Here is a 24,804-nt window from a genome sequence, read left to right on the forward strand (position 1 = left end):
CAGGAGCACTGCATATACCCAACTGCGGTCCTCCACGCCCGGGAACCAGGGCCCGTCGCCGCCTTCAGTGCTGACTCTTCTGTTCTACAAAACCACGGCAACTCTCTCCATGATCTGGGCCAGCGGGTCATTTCAGCCTGGGGAGGCTGGCAGGAAGAGGAATTGGACCAGAGCTCCCTAAAATGAAGCAGAGCTGTTTCCGAAGAGAGGAAGTTCCCGTCTCTAGAGTTGTCCGCTTACGACAGCACAAGAAATCTGAGCACAATCGGGTAGGAGGAGCAGCAGACCCTTCCAGCACCAGTTTTCTGGGAGTTGGTCCAAAGAGAGCCGGGGGGCCAGCTCCTCCCTCAGGCTGCTAACAGGCATGTGAATTGGTCGGCCTTCCTGAAGGAGGTCTGCCACATCCAGGGCTTCTGAGCTATGCATTTCATACTTGGTTCTGCTATACTTGCCCTGAAAATAGAGATTTGTTCTACCAGGATTAATATGGAAGGAGTTCAGAGCATCTCCCCCCAGATCAGTTTGGCATACTGATTATTCTGAGTTAAGATTCACGAGAAAGAGCAGGTGCAAGGAGGGCACTCTGACCTTCATGTTTCTTCCTGAAAGGAGGAGATGTACTTCCTACACAAGAAACACCCTCCCTGTACCAGGAGGAAGACATTCTCATCAAGAACAAGAAGCTGAGACAGATAGAATTCTCTACAAAGAGACCTTGTTAAAATAATTTTTATCTTCCTTTTACCTCCCCACACAGCTGAGTCATTTTTCCACAACTGCCTCTCCTGGTTCAATCTAATATAAAAGTAGGTCTCACTATTTCTGAGATCTTCATTTCCTTATGAGGGCTCCCAAGTGAAAGTTGCTCAGTCATGACCGACTCTCTGTGACCCCATGGACTGTATAGAATTCTCTAGGCCAGAATACTGGAGTGGGTAGCCTTTCCCTGCTCCAGGGGATCTTCCCAACCCAGGGATCAAACCCAGATCTCCTGCATTGCAGGCACATTCTTTACCAGCTAAGCCACAAGAGAAGCCCAAGAATACTGGAGTGGGTAGTCTATCCCTTCTCTAGCGACCTTCCCAAACCAGGAATTGAACCGGGGTCTCTGGCATTGCAGGCGGATTCTTTACCAACTGAGCTATCAGGAAAGCCCTATAAGGGCTCCCAAGTCACACAAAATTTGTATATAAAATAAATGTGTACGCCTTTCACGTGATAATCTGTCCTTGTTAATTTAATTTTCAGATCCAGCCAAGAGACCCTAAGAGGGTCAAGGAAAACTTTTTCTTTTCCTGCCTTGTTAAGGAACAATGTGAGCATAACAGGATGTGCAGTTTTGTTTGTGAGAAACATACACTAACCCAGAACACCATGCCCAGCAGCTGAGCTGCACAGAAACCATGAGATGCACACCCCTCCGCTCGGCGTGTGTGATGAGTCACTCTGAAGCACATCTGGTATTACAACTTCCTATCCAACTTCAGATAACCCTCCAGCCACCACTTCATAACAACTCACAAGCTGCAACTTTTCCAACACCTGCTTCCACAAGCAAATTTCAGGTCCTTTTCAAGATCAAGTGCCAAATTTTCATAGTATTTATATATCTCTTAAACATTTAACATTTGTGAAACTGTAATATCATTCTTAATGTGTCACTGACAAAACATTCGCTGCTGTGCCCCAACCCCAGCTTCCCCACAAGACCTGTGGTTTTTACCGTTCCATTTTGCAGAGTGTGATTTTTAGGAATGCATATTCATGTTGTACTATGGAAGGACTATTTCCACGGCTCTATGCTAAAGTAAGAGGTATGTAGCTAAAAACAAAGAAGATTTTTTTAATATACTGAACATTTACTAAAGGATAATTCGTGAAATAAATGTCAACATAATCAATGAAATGTGATGTAAAATGTTCTCATTATTACCATATGTGGAAATGTCCATAATGTTTGAAAATAGGATATAAAACAGTACACAAAGCATAGTCTAGTCTAATTTATCTTGTCTCTTTTATTTATTTAGTTAGCTTTTAGCCATGCAGTTTGTGGTATCTGTAGTTCCCCAACCAGGGGTGGAACCCAGACCCTCAACAGTGAGAGTGCAGAGCCCTAACCACTGAACAGCCAGGAAACTCCCAGTCTAATTTACTTTTTTTTTTAATACTAGAATGAAATAAAACAAAAAACTATCAGGGTTTGTTCTCTGTGGGAATATAAATGATACTCATTTTCTTCCTTGTACTCTTCTGTATTTCCCAAATTTTCTATGATAACTATATATTACTTTTATAAAGCAGAAAATACAGTTAATTCATCATTTGCTTAAAAAATTGAATTAGAGGCTAGCAAACTGACCCACTCTCATCCTTTAAAGTATTACATATGATGATCTTTGCAGCGTTTTAAGGAAAAGGCAATAAAAGGGGATTCTCTGGTGGTCCAGTGGGTAGGACTCCACACTTTCACCATAGTGGGGCACGGGTTTGATCTCATGGCTAGGGATGTCACATGTCTGTAAGGTACAGCCTAAAAAACTTCAAAAAATAATAAAATAATGTAAGGCCATAAAGAAAATAGAATACTGAAAAAAATTTAAGGTCCACCCTGAAGTGAAGTCGCTCAGTCGTGTCTGACTCTTTGCGACCACATGGACCGTAGCCTACCAGGCTTCTCCATCCATGGGATTTTCCAGGCAAGAGTACTGGAGTGGGTTGCCATTTCCTTCTCCAGGGGATCTTCCCAACCCAGGGATTGAACCCAGGTCTCCTGTATTGCAGGCAGGTGCTTTAACCTCTGAGCCACCAGGAAAACCCTAATGTCCACCCTACCTCCCCCTAAAAAGGTAATGAAGAACAAAGAAGCGGAAATGGAAACAACCACCAATATATAGCCTGAAGTTCAAGCATGAATAATTATATAAATGTAAATGATTGAAACACCCAATTAAAAGGTACAGACTGTCAGAATGGATCAAAAAACAAGTCCCAACTACATTTGTTTATGAGACACATTTTAAAATATAGAACACAAATGAGTTAAAAGGGTAGCCTGGGGCTTCCCTAGAGGCTCAGCGGTAAAGAATCTACCTGCCAATGCAGGAGACATAGGTTCCATCCCTGGTCTGGGATGATCCCATATGCTGTGGAAGCAACTAAGCACATGAGCCGCAACTCCTGAGCCTGTGCTCTAGAGGCCATGCTCCGCAACAAGAGAAGCGTGCAACTAGAGAGAAGCCCCTGCTAGGCACAACTACAGAAAAGCCCACGCAGCAGCAAAGATCCAGCACGACCAAAAAAAAATAAATTAAAAAAAAATGTGATTTAAAAAGGGAGCGGGAGTAGTATGGTCATCAAAGACTTGAAGATAAAGAGCATTACCAGAGATAAAAAGGATCATTTTACAAAAGGATCAATTCCTTAAGGAGACATATCAATCCCAAATGTGTATATATACCTAAAAGAGTTTCAAAATATATTAAACAAAAACTGACATAACTAATGGGAGAAAGAGACAAAAATACAATCATGTTTAAAAAAATGTAACACCCTTCTCCCGGTAATTGACAGAATGAGCCCCTTTCTCAGTAAGATAAGATGATGAACACAGCACTATACCAACCAACCTGAACCCCATATTCAATAACTGTAGAAAATAAGTTCTTTTCAAAAGCACATAGAACATTCGCCAAGATGTATCACACTCTGTGATATTAAAAAGAAAAATACATACAGAGTATGTTCCCTGATCACAAGAGTAAGAAAGTGAAAGTCGCTCAGGTCCGACTTTGCAACCCCATGGACTATACAGTCCATGGAATTCTCCAGGCCAGAATACTGGAGTGGGTAGCCTTTCCCTTCACCAGGGGATCTTCCTAACCCAGGGATCAAACCCAGGTCTCCCACACTTCAGGTGGGTTCTTTGCCAGCTAAGCCACAAGAGAAGCCCAAGAATACGGGAGTGGGTAGCCTTTCCCTTCTCCAGGGGATCTTCCCAACCCAGGGATCAAACCGGGGTCTCCTGCATTGCAGGCAGATTCTTTAGCAACTGAGCTATCAGGGAAGCCCACCACAGGAGTAAACTAGAAATCAACAGCAAAAATACTTCTGGAAAATTCTCAAATATTTGTAAAATAACAACACACTTCCAAATAACTCAGAGATCAAAGTAGAAATCACAGGGGAAATGAGAAAATATTTTGAATTGAATGATAATGAAAATATAGCATATCCAAATGTGTGGGACATAAAATGACTTTAAATACTCATTTTAGAGGAAAAAAAGATTTAAAATAAGGATCTAATTATCTTAAAATAGTCAATAAAATAACCTAAAATAAATAATAACAGATTAAGCTCAAAGTAAGTAAAAAGAGGGAAATAAAGAGCAGAAATCAATGAAACAGAAAACAACAATTTAAAAAGTTTCTTTTACAACATTGATCAAACTGATAAACTCTTGGAGGCACTAAAAGAAAAAAGAACACAAATTACTAATATCAGGAATGTTATTTGGAATATGATACAAACCACTAACAGAGTCCTATCAAAGACTTGCATTTAGAAAATCCATTATATTAACCCCAATGGGGTTGAAAAATCAGCAAGGGATGGCATGATTGGGACTATACTTAGGTAGAAGGATCAACAAGCTGACTACATGGGAAAATTAGCAGGCAACGAAGAGGCTAGGGGAGGAAAACCAGTTTACATGACACATGTTTCACCTTCCTGCCTCTAAATCAACCCCCTTAACCCTCTGGCCCTACTTGAGCGGCTGCCATTCGGTCAAGCCATGATGCGGTTAGCGCAGAGCACACGGGGGTAGTTACTACACTAGTTCTTCCGAGCTTATGCTCCACATGGATAGTTATCTCATTCCATCTCCATTCCCACCTTCTCCTATGGGTCTTCCAGTATTGAAGAATCTGGAATATGAAACTTTTCGCGGACTCCTTTGCTGCTCAGGACCTGACAATTAGCAACACTCACAATATTCGGAAGATGAAAATATGGTGGGGGCCACCCCCTGTTGCAAGGCCTGTTGCAGGCAAGATTCTAGGACAGGACAGGCAGTTGCAATAGACAGACATGGGGCTCCGCTGTTAAGCCACCCTCTGTGCGGGTGTCGAGAGGCAGTCATGGTGATGGCAGCAGCCTGGGTGTCCAGGCTTTTGGATTACTGCTGCAGTTGTGTGCTCTTAAAGCCAAGAGTTCAAAGGGTGGCCCCCTGACTCTTGCTCCTCTAGTTCTTTTATTTCTTAAGCAGCTAATTACCTACATTAAATCCTCTTCTGCTTAAATTACTCAGAGTGGTCTCAGTTTTCTGCACTGAACCCTCACACACCTGCATCACCAGTTTACAGATGACAGTTTAATATTGACTTGTTTTCATCCCTTTCTACAATCATATAAGGGATACAGAACACACAAATTTCCCCCATTTGATGAACAAAGAAACCAAGGCTCAGAAAACTTAAAAACTGGGAACAGTAGTGAGCCCCCCAACACTGGAGAGGTTCAAACACCCCAGATGTAACTTGGCAGAGGCATTTTTAAAAGATCTCTAAGCTTCAATGGGGAATTAAAAGGGATGCCTTTCAAAGTCTCTTCCAAAAATTTCCAATTTCACAGTTTACCTCATCAATCATCATACAAACAGCCCAATCTGGATCTCTCCAGAACTAGACATGCCTCCCCAGAATTTTCCAAAGAAGAATAAAATCCCTGTAGATTAGATTCAATACACAAACAAGAAAAACAAAAACAGAGGAGCCAGGGGAAAAGAGTAGAGGGAGAAGGAAGCAGAGAAAAATCAAAGGGATGGGAGTCACCTCTACATTAAATTTTGGCAGCTTACTGGAAAACGTACAGTAAATAAGCTTCAGCATCCTGCAATTTGGAAAGAGGAAGTACCCAAGCCTCTTCAGGGCTGGTCTTTCCAATCTCAGGCTATATTGGGGTTTTCCCAGGTCAGAAGATGATTTTGAGAAGCTGAGAAATGCTAAGGATCCTCTTCTAGGAAAAGTGTTTAGAACATACACAGACATATGTATGTGACCACAGGGCCACATGGAACCCCCAGTGCCCATTCTCAGGGACCCAGCTTTCCACGTGCTCCCCTGGGTAGGCTCATCTCCCGCATCCCCCTGATTGCTGCCTTCCCTTTCCCGAGCATAAAAGAAAACAGGTGAGGTACACAAACCTCTATCAGATGTGCAGAAGGAATCTTATACTCAAGTTCATCCAGCATCAATTCACCAGTTGCTCCTAAGCATGAACGGCAGTCCACTGATTTACATTATGCTAGGTACCCAATGAACATTTATCAATTGACATATAGCTTTAGGGGTTGTTAGCCTTTATTTAAAAGGGAAAAATAGCAAATGGAATAAGTCAACAATGTCCTAGGATTCGTAGGAATAATGCTATGAAAGCTGAAGAAAATTCATGATAACAGACTATCTTATTATAGGGAACAGTTTCATTACTATGGTTACAAAATAATGACATTATTTCTGAGAGCGACACTGGGGGAGTTCAGTGAGCAGGGAGACAGGAACAAAAGAATGAACTCTTCCCCAGTTTTGGTGAGCCACACACACTAAGGATCAGAACATCAGGCGACTCAGCCCTCGGTTAAATTACTGATATACAAAGCACTGGAAAATAAATCTCATAAAGACCTCACGGGCTTTGTTTCAAAGAGCAGTTGGCCAGTTTATAAAAAAATGATACTTAAACAAACATTAGGCTGATTTTCCATCTTTTCTAGTTATCTTTGCAAAAATAAGATTTAAGGGGTTGTGTGTATGCGTTTTTCCTACTTTTGTCTTGACTAGACAGTTTTCATGAGGGGGAACATGCTGTCTAATCACTATATACTGTAACCTTACTTCAAACCCACAAATTGTTTCAAAGTTTATTCTGTGATAAAAACCTACCCTAAGTTTTTCCATAACAGCTGCTTTCTTTAAATATCAGCTGAACTTTAACCTCACAAGGCAAACTACACAAGAAAAGCCAAAAGTCTTGTTTTCTTCATAATTCAAACAGATGTTTTGTGTAATCAAAACAATCCACTGTTTGAATCTCCTGTATACACATTACACTGACTTCCAGGTTATGTTCTAAAATCTTTAAAACACTAACTAGAAAATAAGAGGATGTCCCCACTGGAAGTGTTGTAACATTCATTTTAATGAGGGCTGCAAATGTTCACTTTGGACTACCTGAAAAACCTGATCGTTAAGGACAATCAAGGTGTTTTAGATGAGTACTTGATTCACATTGCTCTCAGCACCCAATCTCAGCCATAAATCCAACTAACAGCAGCAATATGTAATGACAATTCACTTACAATGCTGCTTGACTTAGGACAAGGAAAGAAAACAAGATCTTTATCTATAATTGCCATTATAATTAAAGACACAGAAAGCAGCTTAGTCAAAGGATAAAATGGAGCTGTGTCCAATGGCTAGCTCTGCAGACATACCACATTATACAAGGACTTCCTTTTTAATGTCAAATTATCATAGATGAACAGGCCACATATCACTTGTCCTGCTCTCAAATACAAGTAGACGGTGCCTTCCTTATTGTTCTGTCCTTTCTAAGGTTTCTACATGGTGACTTACATGAAAACACCTGGGAAACTGAAAAGCTTGTGAGTCTCACATTTAACACACTTGCAGATACTATATATCTTTGGGAAATTTACAGGTGATATTGACAGAGAAAACAGAGGTGGGAAGCAAGCACTGGGCAAGATGTTTTTCCCTTTACCTCATTAGCAGGGAGATGATTTGGAGGCTGCCTTCTACTCCCAAAAGATCAGCCCGATCCCAGCAAAGTAAGCCCACTCAGCTTGCCTCAGCCCTAAGCCATTTGTCAGCTCGCCAGGTCAGCTCTATTAAAGCTGCCCAAGAAAACAAATCTGAGTGAGCAACTTTCACGCTGACTTTCCACCTACAACAGTAATCTTCTCTCTTTACTGTTTAAGGTCAGTGACAGACTTCTTTCCAACAACTTGAACTTGGCTAACTACACAGAGACATCTCCAAACCACTCTTTCTGTATTAGCAACAGTTTAACTTCAGTCAAATCACCACCTTTCTCAGTAAGGTAGAGCAACTATATAGCCTTTTTACTGCATCTGGACTGCATTTTATGAAATGAATAGAAAAAAACTGCCAACACTAGTGATAAGCACAGCACTCAAACTTAATGCAACTAAAACAGAATCCTTCACACAGCAAGAAAACAGGGATCCAAACACCATCTAGACAGATGGTATCTGCATAAGCAGCTGTTAAGAAAAAGACCAAAGTTAAAGATGATGTTAAAAATGGCTGAACCAGGGGGCTTTCCTGGCGGTCCAGTGGTTAAGACTTCACCTTCCAATGCAAGGGGTGCAGGTTCGATCCCTAGTCAGGGAGCTAACATCCCACATGCCTCGCTGTAGCCAAAAAAACCAAAACATACACAACAGAAGCAATATGACAACAAATTCAACAAAGACTATTTAAAAAAAAAAAAAAGAGGAAGAAAATGGTTGCACCATATTGTCAATGCTATCTAAAAAGGGCAAAATTGGGATTTTCTTCATTATTTTTAGTCTTTTAGGAATTGAAACACCCATACATACACACTTCTATTAATACATAAGCCTATTGGCTGACTTTCACATATGTACATTTACTTAATACTTTTGGAAAAATTTCCATAGTTGAATGTAGAGGACTACTACACTATTTTCCGGGTATAAGCATAAAAAGCGTGGCTGCAAATGAGTGGCTGGTGCATTTAAAAAACTGCCTTGGTCACCCCGTAATTCAGCAAAGAGTTGAAATCAAACATAGTACCTACAATTTAATCCCAACTCTGCAAAGTAAAATTATATGTTAAATCTGAGTCAAAATATCAAATACAGTTCTCTCTGTGTGAGGATATGTACTTCATAAATACCCCTCACTGTTCAAAAGAGCATCAGTTGTGAAAAGCATGAACTTTTGCACTTGGATCCCTTCCAAGTGTGGAAGCAACACGTGATATAATGTGGACCTAACATTTCCGATCACTGTAAACAAACAGCTGTAGAGAAAGAGAGTTGTGTGACCAAAAACACACAACAGAGGGTTCAGCTAGTCTGCAGCACACGCTCGGTCTAGGAGGGGAGAGGAAGTGTACCCACGCAGTAACCAGGGAACAACTCCAGAGTGTCAGACGACCATGTTCTAGGTGGTATGGACAGGTTCTGGGTGCAAGTTCTGAGGGAACTCGAAAAGTAAGGGAAAGGTCGTTTCTGAGGGAAAGGTTTCTTGAGCTTGGACTTAAATGCAGAGATTTGGGTTTTACAGAGAAAAAGGAGAGACACCTCAGGGAAATCAGTACCTTTATCTGGTACATAATTTACTCTTTAAAGAAGTCTTCTTGGATTGATTGTGTGTATGCTCATCTGTTTTAAGCTACAATCCAGAGGTGAAAAGATGCCCTGATAAGGAAGATCGACCAATTCCAGTTAACCCTTATCAGAGGCCACCCTCTAAAACCTCCTGCGGGGACTTCATTACCTCTAACTCCCATGACCCCAGGTTTTGTTAACCAGCGGAATGATGAGAAGTGGTGAAAACTGTAAAAACTCTCAATACACAGCAACTCTGCCCAAACCCCTGCATGAAGACCTTGAGCAAACTTTAACAGGCCTTCTAGCCGCCTAAGGCTGCATTGCCTGGGATGACCCAGCTGCCTTCTGAGTCCTTGTGCAGAAAGGTTCAGGGCTGGGAAAAGAAATTTATATATACAGTTAAGATAAGCCCTGACTTCCCTTTCTTAAGAGCATTATACAATTGTGAGTCCTTCCTCTGCTCCTGCGGATAGGAAGAGGCAGACACACTTCCTAACAAATGTGGAATGTCTTTCTCAAGGACTCAAACTCCTTTCCTTTAAAATGTAGTCCTCTGGAAAGATAGGGCCTATCTCCCAGTCTCGGTGGAATCTAACTTGCTAGCTAGGAGACCCTGCTGGCCTCATCCCCCCACCCATATGAACAAATACGTCTCACTTTCCTAATTCTGCTTGGGCCCCCACTCACTCCTCCCTTTAAAAGGTCCAGGCACCTGTAAATCAGAATGCAGCTCAACTCTTTGCATCAATGAGTGATTGCTAAATAAAATCTGTTTTCATTGCTTTAACTAACGTCCAACTTTATTTATCTTTGACAATGGGGAGTCCCTGCTTGACTTTTGACAATTAACAGACGTTAGAAACAGAATTTGTTGGGGAAAATCTCAGGAATCAAGTAATATGATCTGGCTGGAAATACTTTGGCATTCCTGCCCTTATATGAACTGGTTACAAGGACAAAGTGAGTCTTCTGCCTGAGAGGGGCACCATGGGTTTGATCTATCCAAGAGGTCCTATGCTTCGGCAGTACTGGGCAAGTTCTTCCTTCGAGAAGGTTATCACATCTGCCACAGGTGAACATGCAAGCTGCATGTTGGTTCACCAAGAAGGACAAAGAGCTGCAACTTTGAGAAGCCACAGGTCAGGCTGTGTACCTGTTCTGTGCCTGCCTGCTGAAAACTATCTGCACTGGTGGCAGAATGTGGTCTGAGACTTACTGTCTTTATAACCTGGACCACTGTGAGAAAGCAGCTAAACCTCGCCAAACTCTTGACAATTGCCAATAACTACCAAGATAGCCACATACCGATGTATTTAACACTGCCTTAGGGTCACTATGAAAGTGAAAGTGGCTCAATCGTGTCCGACTCTTTGAGACCCCATGGACTATACAGTCCATGGAATTCTCCAGGCCAGAATACTGGAGTGGGTAGCCTTTCCCTTCTCTAGGGGATCTTCCCAACCCAGGGATCGAACCCAGGTCTCCCACACTGCAGGCAGATTAAAGAAACCAGCTAAACCACAACGGAAGCCCAAGAATACTGGAGTGGGTAGCCTATCCCTTCTCCAGCAGATCTTCCTGACCCAGGAATTGAACTGGGCTCTCTCACATTGCAGGTGGATTTTTTTATCAACTGAGCTATCAGGGAAGCATTATAGCTCTTTACCAACTGAGCTATTAGGGCCATTATGAGCAACAACAATCTGCAGCAGTTCCTCATGATTTATTCATATTGTATTTAGAATAATAAGGAATAGCAATCTCCCAGTTAAAAGGTCCGACTGGAGTCAGGTGGAACAGTGTTGAAGGCCTGGCTCCACCACCACGTAAACATCAGTCAAGCTAATCCATGTCTTGCACTTCAGTTGCCTCACCTGCAAAAGGACGTTCCTGGACCCCACAGGGTTCCTGCGAAGCGTGAGTGATATAATGTAGGTAAAAACAGCACACTTGTGGACATGAAATAAGCTTCCGCTATTGTTACTATTATCATTAATGCTTATACTTGCCTGGAGTAAAACCTGCCAAGCCTTACTCTCAAATTGCCCTGATAGCGGTTACCTAGATTTTCCAACTACATATTTCACCTCTGAAAGGGCGTCTTGTCATTTTTCAGTAGTGAGCCTACCTCACGCTTCCAGCCCCAACTACCCCTTAAGTTCCAAGACAGCAAGGATGCACTTTGTTCACTGACCAGAGGCCTTAGCACAGGGCTGGGTACCCAGAAAAAAGGTGTAGAGTGACCACCCTCCTGTGATTTCTGCTTCCATTAGCATCCACTGGGATTTCCCTGGTGGCTCAGATGGTAAAGAATCTGCCTACAATGCAGGAGACATGGGTTTGATCCCTGGGTCAAGAAGGTCCCCTGGAAAAGAGAATGGCTACCCACTCCAGTATTCTTGCCTGGAGAATTCCATGGAAGAGGAGCCTGGCGGGCTACCGTCCATGGAGTCACAGAGTCAGACACGACGGAACAACTAACACACTAGAAGCCAACAGCCCAAGCAAAACCTAAGTGTATCAGAGTCAAAGCAAAAATAAAATGACCTGGAAACAGTCCAGGTGCAACTGGGTAGTGGCCACCAAGATCTGTGGGGTCCCTTACTCTGTACCAAATCCTGTACTAGAGACATTATTGCATGTAATCCTCCCAATAACCCTGGGAGATATTATCATACCCATTCAACAGCTGAGGTAAGCTGAGGGTAAATAATACGCACAGTCACACCAGCCCTCAGTGTCCAAATTTCCCAATTCAAACCCAGACCTGAGTCAAAGGCTATTTTCTGGGTTACACATTGTTTCAGTTAAGGTCCCCCGAATTTCTATCTCCAACCTCAAACTTCTCCCAACTTAAAAATCCAACTGATGACTGGTCATCTCTATTTAACTCTAATAGGCATTTCAAATGTAGCAAAGACAGAAGAAAACAATGGGTTTTCCTTGCCAAATATCCTTCTTCCTCAACTCAGTGAGGCACTATCATCTATTCAGTTGCCCGGGTCACAAACAGAATCTCTTATTTCCATATCCCACTTCTAACCCATGCAAAAGTCCAGCTCTACCTCTGAAATATGCCCAGAAGCCAATACCATCCCACCGTCAGCACTACTACACCCTAAATTAAGGGAGTGCACTCTCTCCTTGGCCTACAGTAACAGCAGACTGCCAGGATTCAAGCTCCACCAGGAAGGATTCTGGCTCACTGCAGAAGCCTAGAACACTGCTCACAGCCAGGAGGAGGCGGTTTAAAAGCATCATTGAATGAAAGGTTCTGACTACTCTCACCTCCACACTAGTCCCTGACACATTCAACTCTTCATGGTGCCCAAAATCATCTTCTAAGTGTAAATCAAGCCACAGTTCTCACCTGCTCAAAATCCCCCAACCACCTTTCCCTGTAAGAGAAATAAGACCCAAACTCCATCGGTGATCGGCCCCACCTGGCCCCACCTGCCTCCTTACCTCACCTACGACACTCCAGCCTCCTGGACTCTTCCAACACCTCACTGTTCCTCGAACAGCCTGGAAGGCTCGCTACCCAGACCCTCACATGGGTGCCTCTCCATCAGTCTCAATTCCAAGGGCATCTTCTCAGCAGACTTCCCCAAGAACCCTACAGAAGCCGCTTTGCCCACCAGGACCTGTTACAGTATCAGTATTGTTTACTGATTACAGTATATTATTGTTTCATTGCTCCAACGCTTATATAACGCCACCCTGTCCCTGCCCCAGCAGGACCAGTCACTGAGGGCAGAGATGATGTCTGTCTGGCTCACTGCCTTATCTCCAGCTCTCGACACACAGTAGGTGCTGTGATATTGTGATATAATCAGGAATATTTATTTGGTCTTCTACTTGGGGATGGGAGGCCCAGAAGACTTGATATTGGCAGCTGAAGTGTGTGGGGAGCCAGACAGGGAGGAGGGTGGTGTTGTGGGATTAGGCCCCTAGCCTGGGGGATATCTGACATCCAGGTAATGTCAGAATTAAACTGTATTGTTGTACATCCAGTTATTATCCGGGGAGTTGGGGAACTGATTGGTATGGAGTAGGGGAGAGGGGAGTCCGTACATTGATGTCAGAAGTGATGTAAGTAAAAATAATAATACACATGTGCTCAAAAAAGTTTAAGGATGTCTAGACTTAGATACTTTCTGACGATGCTGTGTGTGTTTTAATGTAAACTTCACAGTTTCATTCATATGAAATAATATCGTCATCATCCGCCTCCCAGCATTGAGACCCACCACAGTGAAGCCTCAAGTAGTCCCAAGAAAGCAGAAGTTAACTTCCCTGTGATGAACAGCCAGGATTTGGTTCTTTCCAAAGTCCTGAGAGGGGGATTTTAGAAACAAGTCATAAAACCCTGCCAAAATATCAACCATACCAATAATTCTTTTACAAGACCCACTTGAGTACTGGCAATAATTTTCTGAGCTCTAAATTACCCACTGGGAGCCACAGAAAGCCTCAAGGGGCTTTCAAGCGACTGGAGGACAGGTACCTCGATACCCGTAACCTAGTCACGTTAAAACGGAACTCCCTCAAAACAACCACAATGAACGATTTGCAAAGCCTTCTCGAGATCTGGAATATTCTGAAAGCCGCCTTCTGAGGTCCACTTTGGTCTCCAGAGCCCTGAGAGGCGTTAAGTACCCTCTCTTGTCGCTGTGCCTGACTGACGGCAAGTCATTCCACTTTAAGTTAAAAACCTCAATTTCCTCATCTCTGAAAAGACCAGCTTGAATGCATGCCAAGGACAGTATTAGACCTCAAAAACCAAGCGATAACTTCACAGGGCCATGGAAAGAGGTCGGATTATCTACCAGTCTAATCGGCGGCTATACAGACACCCACAGCTTAACCCCTGCATCGCTTACGGGCTGGCCTGATTGTCGCAAGGCTGAACGTACCAGCAAGCAGCGACAGCCGGGCTAGACTCACCGGAAAAAACGAACCATTAAAACTCTGTAAGGAAATGCTGATAATCAACAAGCCTGGGAAGGTGGGAGCGCAACGTCTGGCAGGCTTTACCTACTTCTTCCTAACTCTGCAAGAAGGAATGAAAGCAGCGTTAAAGGTTGAAACCTACTACCAATTCTGCCCTGACTCACTGCCAAACGGTAGAAGCCGATCCCAAGCGAGCACAGGTGTTTTAAGATCTCGAGAGTTTAATAGGCGAGAGTTACAAACAGGCTCGGGCAAGTTCACAGCTGAAAGGGGGATGAGAAGGCTCAAGGTTCCTACCCAGGCGGCGCGTTCGTGTCCAGCCAGGGTTGGGTCGGGAAATTCAACAAGCAGGGCTGACTCTTCCCTGCGTCCAGACCTGAGCCCTGCGGTTTGGGAAGCAGGCTTCTCTGTTCTCGGATGAACAGAGCCAGAGCTCTGGAGCCTTGGGAGATGTCAAGCGCAATCCGCCTGGGCCAAACGAGCCGAGTTTCGTTCAGGGCATGGGAGAGGAGTGGTTGCCCAAACCCACGTCTTCTCCTGGGTTCACGGGGCTGGCAGAGCCCGCTGGCCTACGGAGCTCGGCCCCACACACTCGTACCCTAGGGAGTACGCGACACGCTCCAGAAACATTTGGCACCTTCCGCCCGAACCCTGCCTGCCCCGCCCTAAGCCAAGTTCCTACCTAACGCCCAACTAGAAGACCTCGGGGTCGCCTCTCGAGCTGCCCCCGTGTGCCTCTGGTCCGCCCGCCGAGGCAAAGGGTCTCCCCGACAGCTGAGCGCCGCGCTCCGGCCCGGGGCACTCACCCAGGCGGCGCGGGGTCACTCGCCCCACTTTCGGCGGCGGAGCCGGGGCACACACCCGGGGAACCCCGTGGTGCCTCGGGCTCCTGGCCAGGTCTCCACCGATCCGCCTCCCTCTGCTCACCTGGCCCGCACAGCACCGTGCTGACATAGCGGCGGCCGACCACCACCACCCGCGCGCTCGCCCGCTCGCAGCTTTCCTCCGGCACTCCTGGCTAGCTCCGGCCTCAAGCGTCAGTCCGCGGACCGCTCACGCCGCCACGCCGCGCAGCCCCAGCTGAGCTTGGGGGACCTAGGCCTGGGTGAAAACAGCCGCCGCGAAGCCCCGCCCCTCCGCTGCAGGCCCCGCCCAGCAGCCCCAGGCCCCGCCCCGTCAGGCCGCCACCGCCCTCAGCCCCTCCCTGTTCCCGCCCCTTCCCGCGGCCCCGCTTCCGAACCGGCTCTGCCCGGGCTCGCACTTCCGCTGGCGTCAGGCAGCAGGCAGTTGTCATCACTTCTTGGTGCTGCGCTGGACTGTGAAGTCCGACCGCCGACAGGCTGGCCCGGCACTAGCGCGCTCCTGCGCCGGCCTGGCCACTCTCTGTCTCCGGCCCTGCAGGGAGCAGCGCCCCTAGTCCGCGGCTCCGGTGGAAGAGCTGGTTGCTGACTCCAATAAAGCTCGGAGCCTTTAATGAGCGATTCCGAGTGCCCTGCACTGAACCGGCGAGGTAGGGATGGCCGGGTGCTAGTCTATGCTCGGCCTCGCGCCGAACTGGTGTATGCCCGGGACCCCTGTTGCAGAAGTCGCTTTATCTTTTTCATCTCCCAAGAAAATTTCTCAAACTTTGGTAAGATTCCCTCTGCCCAAGCTACGAATCCCTTGTCACTTAGCTGTCTTGGCACGTTACCATGGCACCTTAAGGGATCCAGGGAGAACGCTTTATGTGCTTCCGTGTTTTCCGGTCTCTCCACCACTCGCAGGAGAGCGCACCCTAGCCCAGGGACTTAGTTTGCATGCCTCCTTCCTCTCTGGCTTCCCAGGTGGTTCAGAGGTAATGAATCCACCTGCTAATGTAGGAGACACGGGGGGCGTCGGTTCAGTCCCTGGGTGAAGGAAGACCCCCTGGAGGAGGAAATGGCAACCCACTCCAGTATTCTTGCCTGGGAAAAACCCCATGAATAAAGCAGCCTGGAGGGCTCCAGCCCATGGGGTCACAAAGAGTCGGATGCCAATGAGCACGGATATTTGTTACATGCAGAAAGAGTTCTCCCTACATAAATCTGCTCTCCTCATGGCCACTTCCCCAAGAAGAGGAATTTCTGTTAGTGCAAACTTTGCGCCAGATTCCTTTTATTCCTTAAAATAAAGATTATTCTCTATATTTTAGAAATGGGGCGACTGAAGCTCAGACAGTTTAAATAACTTGCCCAAAGTTTAACAGTAAAGCTGAAAAAGCAATACAGGGACTGGAATGCACGTGTCTGATCCCCTGGGGCATGACACGAATTCGACCTTCGCCTTTAGCAAAGTAGTGTCTGTTGGCAGTTGAGGAGATGGAAACTAAGAGAAAAGTCCATGGGAACCAATGCTTGGATTATGAGCAGCACAGACTCTTCTAGAATTGAGAGAGGCTTCCAGAGTGCTTGCACGTGGACAACCTTCTTGAGCAGTAGGATACAAAGAAATTAGAAGTGACTTAAAAATAACTGCACAGCTGAGATAACCTTGAGCAAGAGGGTACAAAAAAGCCACAGACTACAAGTTTTTGAGGTGCCAGGAGCTAAAGCAGGATGCTACGCATGATCCCTGTACACTGCACCACCAAAGACAAGCAGGGTGCTATGCATGATCCCTGTACACTGCACCACCAAAGACAGACATGGTAAGGTACCTGTGTGCGTGCTCAGTCGCTTCAGGCCTGTCCGGCCCTGTGCACCCCTATGGACTGTAGCCCACCAAACTCTGTCCATGGGATTCTCCAGGCGAGAACACTGGAGTGGGGCGCCATGCCCTTTGCCAGAGGATCTTCCCAATCCAGGGATTGAACCCATATCTCTTACATCCCCTGCATTGGCAGGCGGGTTCTTTACCACTAGTGCCACCTGGGAATCCGGTAATAAAGTACACCTTTTGCCACACCCACTCATCCATCCCTACTGTTACACCAGTCAAGGACCCATGCAGCTTCCCTCCAAGAGCTCGCAAGCGTACCGGTTTCTTGCTTTTATTCCCTGGTGACGCAACTGTTGTTGTTCAGTCACCCAGCCACGTCTGATTCTTTGCGACCCCATGGACTGCAGCACGCCAGGACCCCTGTCCCTCACCATCTCCCAAAGTTTGCCCAAGTTCGTGTCCATTGGATTGGTGATGCCATCCATCTGTCTCATCCTCTCACGCCCTTTTCTCCTTCTACCCTTAAACTTTCCCAGCATGGGGGACTTTTCCAATGAGTCAGCTGTTCGCATCAGATGACCAAAATACTGGAGCTTCAGCTCCAGCATCAGTGTTTTCAATGAATATTCAGGGTTGATTTCCTTTAAGATTAACTGGTTTGACCTCCAAGGGACTTTGAGGAGTCTTCTCCAGCACCACAGTTGAAAGGCATCAATTCTTTGGTGCTCTGCCTCCTTTACGGTCCAGCTCTCCCAACCATACATGGCCACTGGGAAGACCAGAGCCTTGATTATACGGACCTTGGTGGGCAGAGTAATGTCTCTGCTTTTCAACACACTCTCTAGGTTTGTCTTAGCTTTTCTTCTAAGAAGCAAACATCTTCTGATTTCATGGCTGCAGTCACTATCCGCAGTGACTCTAAAATAGAGTCCAAGAAGAGGAAATATGTCACTACTTCTACCTTTTCCCCCTTTATTTGCCATGAAGTAATGGAGCCAAAACCCATGTACTTAGTTGTTTTTTTTTTTTAATATTTAGTTTTAAGGCAGCTCTTTCACTCTTCTCCTTCACCCTCATCAAGAGGCTCTTTAGTTCCTCTTTGCTTTCTGCCATTAGAGCGGTATCATCTGCATATCTGAGGTTGTTGATGTTTCTCAGCCTTTATTGGGCTGAAGCTGATTGGGGCTGGAGTTTCTTGCCTGAACTTCTCCTCTGGCTCCTTATCAATTTCTGTTGATTAAAAGGGTCCAAGGGTGGTGGTCAGTAACAGAATCTCCTAGAATCTCAGGTGCCAGCATTTAGAGGAAGAGAAATAATGGAGCAGACCCTACTCAGAGCCATGGAAAGTAATGAGAAATGGCTCCACCTAAAATTTTTTAAATAGTAATTTAAAACAACAACAACAAAAAACAGCCTCAACAGCATCAGACCGGTGCAGCCACCTGCTTGGTGGCTGTCTATGACTCATCAGAAGCCAAGGATCTTACTGAGACTGTCTAGTTAGGTTCACTGTTGTTTGGGATGGTCATTCTGGCCCCACTTCTTTTTTTTAACATTGCCCCACTTCTCACCCTGGGAGACTACTTGGGTACCAGGAGTTTCTGTTCCCCTGGGAAGAGCCAGGCAGCTTGTGGGGAGGGGAAGGTGTGAAATCTACTTCAGTTTGAACCTGCTGGGGCTATGAAGTCTCCTCACCTTTTAGGGAAACTGGAGCACACCCCTGGGTTACAGGCAGAGCTGGTAGTAGATCCAGGCCTCTTGAATCCTCAGCTTTTTTTTTTTTTTTTAATCTGTGTCAACTTGGAAGGATTCTATGATGATATTAACATCAGCTGGCAAAGAGACAACACAATTTAATGACCAGAGAATTTGTAGACTGTGCCCAAGGTACCTGAAAAATATACTGGAAGCCTGAGCTTCTGAAGTTATAAAGTTGTAAAGTTTAGCTTCACCAAAAACTGGCTGGATGACCTCAGAGCCTCAGTTTTATCATCTGCAAAATGGGGACTAACCATGCATTAAATTAAATTAAATTGATAAAGAATCCACCTGCCAATGCAGGAGACGCAAGAGACGAGGGTTCAATCCCTTGGTAGGGAAGATCCCCTGGAGCAGGAAATGGCAATCAACTCCAGTATTCTTCTTTGGGAAATCCCATAAACAGAGGAGCCTGTCCAGCTACAGTCCATGAGGTTGCAAATAGTTGGACATGACTGGTATTACTAAACCAGTTTAAAAATGTTACATAATCTATGCAGGCTGATTCTTCCTCTGTGCTGGAAGATCTCAAAGGAATATGGCTACTGTCAACTGAAAGAAAAATATACAATGTAAAGTGAATTCAGTTGTATTCAGGGACCTTCCTGTGAATCACAGCCCAGGAGATGGCCTCTCAGATAACACCAAATTGAGAAATTGGCTTCAGAGAAATAAGGGGAAAGCCAAGATAAATGTAAATAATAAATAAATAATAAATTTTTAGCTGGGGGAGAAACACATGATCAAACATAAAAAGCTAACTACTAATCTCAAGGTAATTATTTTAATACTTTTCTATGAATGGGAAGATGTAAGAATCTGGGATTCTTGAAATTTTTTCATAGATATGCTTCTTAATTATATAGGGGCCAGGATGTTTTACCTTAGAGATGCATCTTAACTATCTTTGGGGTAAGATGCAGAATGCTTCTTGGCTTTCTCCATCCTGAAGTCCCTTCTGGGTGCACTGTTGGTGGGGGACAGTGGCTAATGGCTTGATATCTGGAGAAATGGACTGGCTGGCAACTCTTTATTTCTTCATGCCAAGTCTGACCTCCTTTCCTGGTTCTGAGGGTTTTGCAGTTACTATTTATGGTCTGGCTGGTAACATCCTTTGCATCTGTTGTCAGTCAAAAAGAATAGAGGTAATGTCAGCAGACATGACAGAAAACAGTGGCACCTTAATTTTATTTTAAGTACTCTGCAGGCCTTTTCAAGAAAGAGAGTTGTACAGTGTTCTTAACATGTAGGTAATTTTACAGTCTGTCCCGTTTGATGTGGATTTTCTCAGGAATAAGCAATAAAAGGCCTGTTTTAATAAAACTAGCTCTTGGCAGACCATTTGAAATATTCCCCCCACAAAAATGTTCTTAAATTAACTAAATTAGCTCCTTTTATGCAGTTTAATTATACATGCATATATGTATAACATACTATAAATAACAAGCTTATAATTTGCTTTTTTCTCCTTGTGAATTTGAAGGGTTTTTTTGTTATTTTTTTTCCTTTTAGGAAGGAGAAGGCAATGTTGAGTATAAAAACACTCACTGAACTGAAAACAATATTGATATACATATGTTATTAAAGAAAAAAATAGTCATGCACTTGCTGTTTTTTAACTTTTGATTTTAGAAAACTTCATTATAAATTTTAATTTCCAGTTCAAGAATGGCTTAAAAGCCAACAAAATTAATTATTCTAATTCCCTAAAATTTTCTCAACTTTGTAAAGAAAACCTAGTAATGCATTCTGTTGGTATTTAAATATAAAAGAAGAAATGTCTCCAGTCTTCACTTATAAAGCTCGCAGGACCTCAATCTGATAGTGAAAGTTTAATTAATTTCAGTTACAGGTAAACAAGGAAGTATTCATTTAGAAAAAGCTATAAATTTTGCAACTCAGGCAAAAAGTAATCCCAAGTGCTATAGTGTCCCCACCTCAGTCCTTATGGTGATTGCATTCTCCTTCATTTCTATTAAATTAAAATAGGTACAATGGTTTTTGTTTGTTTGTGTTTTTTTGCCACACCACTTGGCTTGTGGGGTTTTAGTTCCCCCATAAGGGATCAAACCCAGGCCCTCAGCAGTGAGAGTGTGAAGCACTAACCACTGAACTGCCAGGGGATTTCTATACAATGTTTTTTAAATGTTGAAAATATTATAAAATATAAAATAAAAAGAAGTAGCATCTCTCTCACATCCTTCCTTTCAGTCCCCTCCCCAGAGGTGATCACTTTCAATTATTCAAGCGATTTTTCCTTATTACCTCCATATTTTTTAAACATTTATTTTTTTTTTTTTCCACACTGCACAGCATGTGGAATCTCAGTTTCCCCACCAGGATTGAACCCATGCCCTTTGCAGTGGAAGCAGTGTCTTAACCATTATGCTGCCAGGGAAGTCCCAACTCCATATTTTTAAATAATATTTTATGCTTTTATTTCCTGACCTGTTGACTATATTTGTTATGTATTATCTTTTATGTTGCATGTAGGCTGAAAGCTTAGCCCATTGAGCACTTCTATCTGCTATCTTGACAATCTAATCACATCACATTTTTCATAAAATAATTAATGAAATTAATTTAATTTCACATAATTTTATAAATTAATAGGAAATTAATATGTAGTTATGGCTAGTAAAAATTATTCATTGCATAGCCACAGAGTGTATAATGATAGCATTTCTTTCTTGTCTCTTTCTATTTTTCATTCTCATTCTCCTTCCCTGGAGAGGCAGTATATTCTAGTGGTTACAGTTAGAGACTCGGGAGCCAGACCTTGGGATTAGACCTTTGCTTTTGTCACTTATTAGATCTGTGGTTTTAAGCAACTGATTTCATCTCCCTGTCCTTCAGTTTCTTCCTCTTTAAATGAGGAGGATTAATAAAAGTATACATATTAAAGTACTTCAATAGCATCCAGCATGTATTAGATGTCTGAAGGTATGTTTGACTTACCTGCTTTTCTTGGTACCTAATCTTGACTTTTTTCCATCTGCCCATCTGATCTGTCATAGTTCTTTTCTCCCAGATAATCAACAATATCAGGTAATCTATCAATTCCGTTTTCTCCAAGAGCCCTTTCTTTCCCTGAGAGCTCTCCAAACTATTGCAACCTGGACCCCTCCAGGCTGCTACTGACATTGCCCTCCTGGCATTACCCTTGAGATGTGAAAACCAAGTTCTGTTCATGGAGCCAAAGAATGAATTCTTCAAACTCGCAAACACACAGGCAAAGTTTATTTTAAAGGATAGAGATATAAACTTCTCAGCATAGACCCTGAGAGGGGGTGAAGAGACCCAAAAAGGAGGAGATAACAGCAGTTCTTATATCTTTACTAGTATTGATCTGTATACTTTTGGTTGGTTTGTGACTTTAATATATGTCATTTCTGACCAATCAGTCTGAATGTTGCAATTGAATGTTGTCATTTTTATGGCTTTCTTTTGGTTCACGGTTTCTCAGTTTCCGAGACATTGAGACGCCATCCCTCAACCCTGTCTCAAGACCCCAGACCATTATTTGGGAACCAGATGCATGTTCAAAAGGTAATGATTCACCTGCAGTTCTTTTCCTTGATATACTAGACAGCAGTTAAAGATTGTCTTGTCCTGGGTCTGAAAGTTTTATGACCCTCCAGACCAGCGAGGCATTCCTCTGAATGCCAAGAAACTGGAGCTTTGGGCTAATGGAGCGAAACATCTATGTGAGGGAATAAGTTGAAATTAAGTTGAAATTAGAAAAAGCTTGAGGCTCTCAACCCTACACTGACTACCTAACAATTTAGTCACTTGACCTTGCCGCTCTCTTCGTGGACGTCTGGCCTTCTGGAGTCCTCTTTCTTGGTTTATTCCCTCGCTTTGGTGAGCACATTAGCAGCCTTAGGACTCCAAACCCCCCACCCACCGACTTTCCTTAACCCTGTATTGACCTTCCTTGACCTGCCCAACTTAAAATAAAAATTATTCAGCTTTTTTTTTTAACTCTAATCACTCCATTGTACCCTCATCCCACCTTTAGTTCTATTACTTCCTGTCTCCTCAGTTTTCTCTCTTTCAAGCATTTTAAGTCTTTCCTTTCTATTGAATCATTCTCAAGCTACAAACATAGTCAGATTTTTCTTAAACAACAAGCAACCTCATTTTAACCCAGTACCACCCATTGCTCTTTTCTTTGTCTTAAAACTTCTAGAAAACAGAGTTTGGTGCTTCACTCTCCTGAACCCTCTCTGGTGGGGCTTCTGTCCTTCCAGGCCACTGAAGCTGCAGCTTCTGAGGTCACTGGAGCCCCCAGTTTCTCCTCCTGTTTGCCTTAACACCTTAAAATCATTGTCTTTATTAATCTCTCCACTAATTCCCGTTTAGAGGAATTTTTAAAGAAAAGTGGTTTTATTTTTCCAAATTCAGGTAATGACAACAAATAAGCTAACCATATATTACCTGGTCAAGATTTTTAGGGTAGATGGTTTGGGAAACTGAGGAAATCTTTTGTAATCATCCTGTTATTTTGTGCCTAGAGAAAACTAATGATTATAATGAAAATAAACCCTATATGCAAAAAAAGAAAAAGAGACTCAGATGTATAGAACAGACTTGTGGACTCTGTGGGAGAAGGCGAGGGTGGGATGTTTCAAGAGAACAGCATCGAAACATGTATATCTAGGGTGAAACAGATCACCAGCCCAGGTTGGATGCATGAGACAAGTGCTTGGGCCTGGTGCACTGGGAAGACCCAGAGGAATCGGGTGGAGAGGGAGGTGGGAGGGGGGACCGGGATGGGGAATACATGTAAAACCATGGCTAATTCATTTCAATGTATGACAAAAACCACTGCAATGTTGTAAAGTAATTAGCCTCCAACTAATAAAAATAAATGGAAAAAAAAAAAAGAAAACTAATGATTATTTTCAAGCCTCAAATGGGTGCTTTAAAAGTTTTCCCTCGGTATTTTAAAGATTTTTACCTTTAGTCCATGTCACATTATTAATTTGCTTGATGAGCCCTTCGAGTATAAATAATACAAAGGAAAATACCGCTGTGTAACACCCCAGGGAAAACAAATTCCAAGTTAATGAAGAGGGCAGAGCATTGTTCAACAGACTTCTCAGCGTTGCTCAACCCTTCTGGGAACAAATAAATGTTTTCAAAGTTCCCTTGGACTAAGGGCCCAGTCTTCCTATCAGTGGAAAAACTCTGAGAAACGGAGTATTCCTGCCTTTTCAGTAAATAGGGATGTCATAGTCATTAGCGATGAGCCCCTGAGCCCAACGGGCACTCTGGGAGGAGAAACATACATGGTAACTGGCAGCCAACAGGACTCCCAGTCCCTAAAGGGAGCTCTGGATGTGAAAAAACACAGGACACTGGCCCCAGGTAGGTGAGATGCACACGAGAGGGAAGGTTTCAGTGCGCCCAGACTCTCGGCATCTTCCCATACACAGAAAAGCACTAAATGCCTTAACTTGAGATGTCTGGTTTTCCTTAATTAATAACAGTCTTTTGACGTTCAGGCTACCGGCCCTTTGTTTTCAAAACTTGTGTATAACCTGGCCCCTCCCCACACCTCCCCAGAACAGTTCTCTCAGGATTCCTTGAGATGCTGGTGTTCCAGGCTTGAAGTCCTAAAAATGCCCACCTAGTAAAACATGACTCTGAACTTTTAGGTTGTGACGATTTTTTAACTTGACAAATATGTATGTGTATTCTTCACATATAATATGTATATGTTCCCCACCCTAGCCCACCGTCTCTGAGATGTGTAATGTATACTCAGATTTGAGTTACATTAAGAAAATTCAGTGGAAGAGTATAGAGAGGCTTTGCCTTCCTAATTAAAATATGTAGCAGGGTTTGAGTAGATTTTTGAAAGTTTCCAATTTCTTCTCTTAGAAATAAATATTCGGGTAAATCAGGCAAATAATCATTATAAAATCACTATTCAATCTTATTATTGTTGTGGAATCCGGAGCCGCAAAACACACCTCGGAGGACACTGCAGACAGTGGAGT

General features: G+C 43.7%; 1 protein-coding gene and 1 long non-coding RNA gene across 2 annotated transcripts in view; one reads left to right on the forward strand and one right to left on the reverse strand.

Annotated features, from left to right (window-relative positions):
- The window catches only part of SERINC5 (serine incorporator 5), a 102,049-nt gene extending 86,569 nt beyond the window's left edge, over positions 1 to 15,480 (reverse strand). The window contains exon 1 of the mRNA XM_020870008.2: positions 15,290 to 15,480. Coding sequence (XP_020725667.2) covers positions 15,290 to 15,316 — 27 coding nt within the window. The 5' untranslated portion in view covers positions 15,317 to 15,480. The remainder of the gene's footprint in view (positions 1 to 15,289) is intronic.
- Positions 15,481 to 15,608: 128 nt separating this feature from the next.
- The window catches only part of LOC139035550 (uncharacterized), a 34,581-nt gene continuing 25,385 nt past the window's right edge, over positions 15,609 to 24,804 (forward strand). Inside the window, exon 1 of the long non-coding RNA XR_011488131.1 lies at positions 15,609 to 22,345. This is a non-coding gene — a long non-coding RNA (uncharacterized lncRNA). The remainder of the gene's footprint in view (positions 22,346 to 24,804) is intronic.

This window comes from Odocoileus virginianus, chromosome 6, assembly GCF_023699985.2.
Source record: "Odocoileus virginianus isolate 20LAN1187 ecotype Illinois chromosome 6, Ovbor_1.2, whole genome shotgun sequence".
NCBI lineage: Eukaryota > Metazoa > Chordata > Mammalia > Artiodactyla > Cervidae > Odocoileus > Odocoileus virginianus.